The 3,456-nt window shown below is 38.9% G+C and overlaps 1 protein-coding gene across 1 annotated transcript in view; it reads left to right on the forward strand.

Annotated features, from left to right (window-relative positions):
• LHX9 (LIM homeobox 9) overlaps nucleotides 1-78 on the forward strand; it is a 65,161-nt gene extending 65,083 nt beyond the window's left edge. The window contains exon 6 of the mRNA XM_015568443.1: nucleotides 8-78. Coding sequence (XP_015423929.1) covers nucleotides 8-78 — 71 coding nt within the window. The remainder of the gene's footprint in view (nucleotides 1-7) is intronic.
• Nucleotides 79-3,456: the final 3,378 nt, after the last annotated feature.

Below are 3,456 nucleotides of genomic sequence, written 5' to 3' on the forward strand. Positions count from 1 at the left end.
GTGACAGCTGTGCCCTCGAGCATGGACAGCCGCGAGCCCTCCAGCCCCTCCCAGACCACCTTAACGAGCCTTTTCTAACAGTGGTTTCCTTTTTTTTTTCTTTTTTAAATGCTCCCTCTTCTTTCCATGCTGATCCTAATTATTATTATTTTATTATTGACGAGACCTCCCTCCCCCGCCTCCTAACCCGCAAGGTGTTTGGGAAATTAGAACAGCTTGGTGTGTAGCATCGGCAGCCACGTGACGAATGAGTTTACAGCCCCGTCTCCTTGACAAAGTGTATTTTTTATTATTATTATTATTATTTTTTGTCCACAAAGTGTAGTTGGATTTTTGGTGGGGTTTTTTTTTTTTGGTGTTTTTTTAAAAAATTAATCAGATCATTCAGTCGGCAAGGGGAGTTTTTGAATCCTCCAAGTGCCTCTTAAAATTGTATGTTACTTATTTCCAGAAATCTCGGAGGGGAAAAAAAAAAGAGAGTGGTCTTTTGATGGGCAAATATTCCCGATTAAGTGATTGGGTTAAGAAAGTATCAGTCGATGAAAACGCTTTAGGACATTGTATGTGTATTTAGGGAATTTTGAAAACGTCCCATTTAAAAAAAATTTTTTTAAACTGAAAAAAGAAAAATGTTTCGGCCACTCCTTTTTCTTACGAATGAGGAATATGATTACACAAAAGCACTAACTGTAGCAGCTCGAATAGGAGCGATGCATTAGATTTATGAGGCTGAACAGCTCCTCGGAAATGGGACTCTTAGGGTTGCACAGCTTCACCAAACTCCCACTAGCTCCTTGCTTTTCAACATTTGGACAATACTTAAACTCCCTACGTACCCACAAAACTCCAAATAGGACTTGAAATCCTACATTTCTTAACCTTCCAAAGCTGCAAATGGTAGTTGTAAAAGCATTCCGTCCAAATTAATCCCCCCCACCCCTTCCAGGGAACGTGAAAATAAGCAAAATACAATTTTTTAAGGAGTCGGAAAAAAATCAGCGTAAACTTAATTCATAGCTTTATGGATTGGCTTGAGCTGTACCATGATATTGTGTCTGGCATTCTACGTGAATAATGTTTAAAAAAAAAACACACCCAACCAACTTAATAGACGAATACCAACAATGAGAATTCTTTGATGTTCTGTTTTGTTTTACTTTGGCCCAGCTCGATATATTTGTCAGAAGCAAACTTTTCTGACATTGGAGATTCAAAGTCATTAGCGTAGATCAACTCAGAGGCCTCGTGGGTGCTGATCTGAATATATTTCCTAGTTTACAGTAGCATTTTCTTTTTGTTCTCCTTTTAATTTAAGCTAAAATCGTAATGGTCTGGGCAGTGGTGAATGTCCATGTGTAGGCTTCCGTTGTAGTTAAATACCAATTAGAATGTGGATTTCCTAAAAAAAAAGAAATAAAAATAAAATAAAATAAGGAGTCAGGATATATGTCTTGCTTTAGTGGATTGGTAAGAATAACTTTGCACATGTTCCCCACTTCTTGGACCCCTCAAATCTCCTCTGGTGGTCGAAGTGGCAATTTCATAGATTTTTTTTCCCCCCCAAGGTGTCCTGGCTGTTGTATAGACGTGTGGTTCCCTATTGACAGTTCACTGCCCACATTAAAGTGCATTATCGTAACTCTTGCTCAGGGTCTTTAGAAAATTAGCACAGAAAGTAGCTTATTTTTTAAGAAAAAATAAAAATAAAGATGAGGGGAGATAAGTTAACACTGTAACAGAAGGAAGGCGCGTGATCGCCGTTGTATACCTAGCGGTGTCATCTTCGAAGGGGCGGAAATCTCGACTTTCCCTAGTTCTATTCGATTTGGGGGCATTTACCACTGACCAGACCAAACAACCTTGATAAAGGCTGAGACGTTCTTCATACACTTTTACAGGTAAACTAGCGATACTTACACACGCTGTTCTTGGACAGAACAGTCTATGGTACTATATCGGTCTACTTTATGAAGTAGACGGATTTATAACTCAGTTTTCCTATGTGCCTTAAGGATCTCACTTAGAAGTAAGTTTGTGAAGAAGAAAAAAAAAATCAGGATTATGTGTTGTTCGTTAACTTGTTGGAAGCCCTATGACGCCTCACTAGTTTTGTACTGTTTTACCTCTCATTTCTGAAACTCTTTTTATGGTGTAATCCGGTTAGAGGGACGAACGTGTCATAGAAAGCGGTGTGCACTCTTTCAAAATATAGTTGATAAATTCAATAACCTTCTATATTGAGCTTCGTGTTTATAGTACAGTTAAGTGGTCTAGCAGAACTGTCCGTTTTCTTTGTTTATTGATAAATGCATTGTATAGAAACTATTTCCCCTAAATATTTATTGGACCAAACAATTGTGATTTATCCTATTAAATTTGTGTGAATAAACCATTTTGAATCTAAGGAGTTTTATTTCCCACAAGTTTTATTTAAAGCTTAACCGGACCAATGTGTTTCCAATACTAGACAGTATGTAAAAGCTACTAAAAGAGCAATACAAATGCTTTCTTAAAAAAAAAAAATAGTCAAACATACAAAGAGTTTTAAGATCTCCAAACTTCTGATGCGCTTGAAATGTACACCCCATTGCAATGTCATTCTACGTGGAGTTGCCTTTGAGTCTATTTTCTTAGGATACAAGTAATGCCCCATAGATTTGAGTCAGCCCAAGTTTTGGAATTTAAAAAAAAAAAAAAAGAGAGAGAGATAAACTAACAGATAAAGTGATTGCATGAAAAAGAAACCTTAAATATGATTAAGATTTCATAGTAGGTCTATTGAGCACCAATGGATGTTTGTAAATCTAAATAGAAATTGACCCCGAAAAGCCGAGTTGCTCTGTAGTTAATAAATTGTCACTATGATTTTTTTCAGGGAGAACAAATCTTGGGGTATTACAGCCAAACATCCCGACGATTGAAAATTCCCTAAAGTATTAAAAGAAGGGGAAAGTTTGATCGGAATTCCACAGCAGTGAAGACAAAGACAAACAAACATTAGGTTATGCTAATCACACACTCTAAAAACCGATTGAGCCAAAAAAAAAAAAAAAGAGAGAGAGAGAGAGAGGCTTAAATGTCATTTCCTGATGGTGAACAATAAATAATTCTGTTCTTTATGATGCCGAACACACACACACACACACACACACACACACACACATGCGGGGCTTCACGGGATGTGGTGGCTTAAAACGAAACGAGATAGACCGTGTGTATAAACAGAGCCACCCGGCAGCCGTATGCCCGCCTCACCTCTGAAGCCAGTTATTCTCGGAAAAGCCAACCCCGCACATTTGTCAAGCTCAGTGCAGCCCCCCACCTTCCTCTCACCTGCTTGCTCACGTGTCCTGGTCCTACCTGTGAAGGCATCTTGCAATTGTAAAGTCAGAGCCACCCCAGGCCTCACTGGAGAGAGAGTAGGGAACCCCCCCCCACCTCCCCCCTCCCCCCATA

This window comes from Myotis davidii, unplaced genomic scaffold, assembly GCF_000327345.1.
Source record: "Myotis davidii unplaced genomic scaffold, ASM32734v1 scaffold685, whole genome shotgun sequence".
Lineage (NCBI taxonomy): Eukaryota > Metazoa > Chordata > Mammalia > Chiroptera > Vespertilionidae > Myotis > Myotis davidii.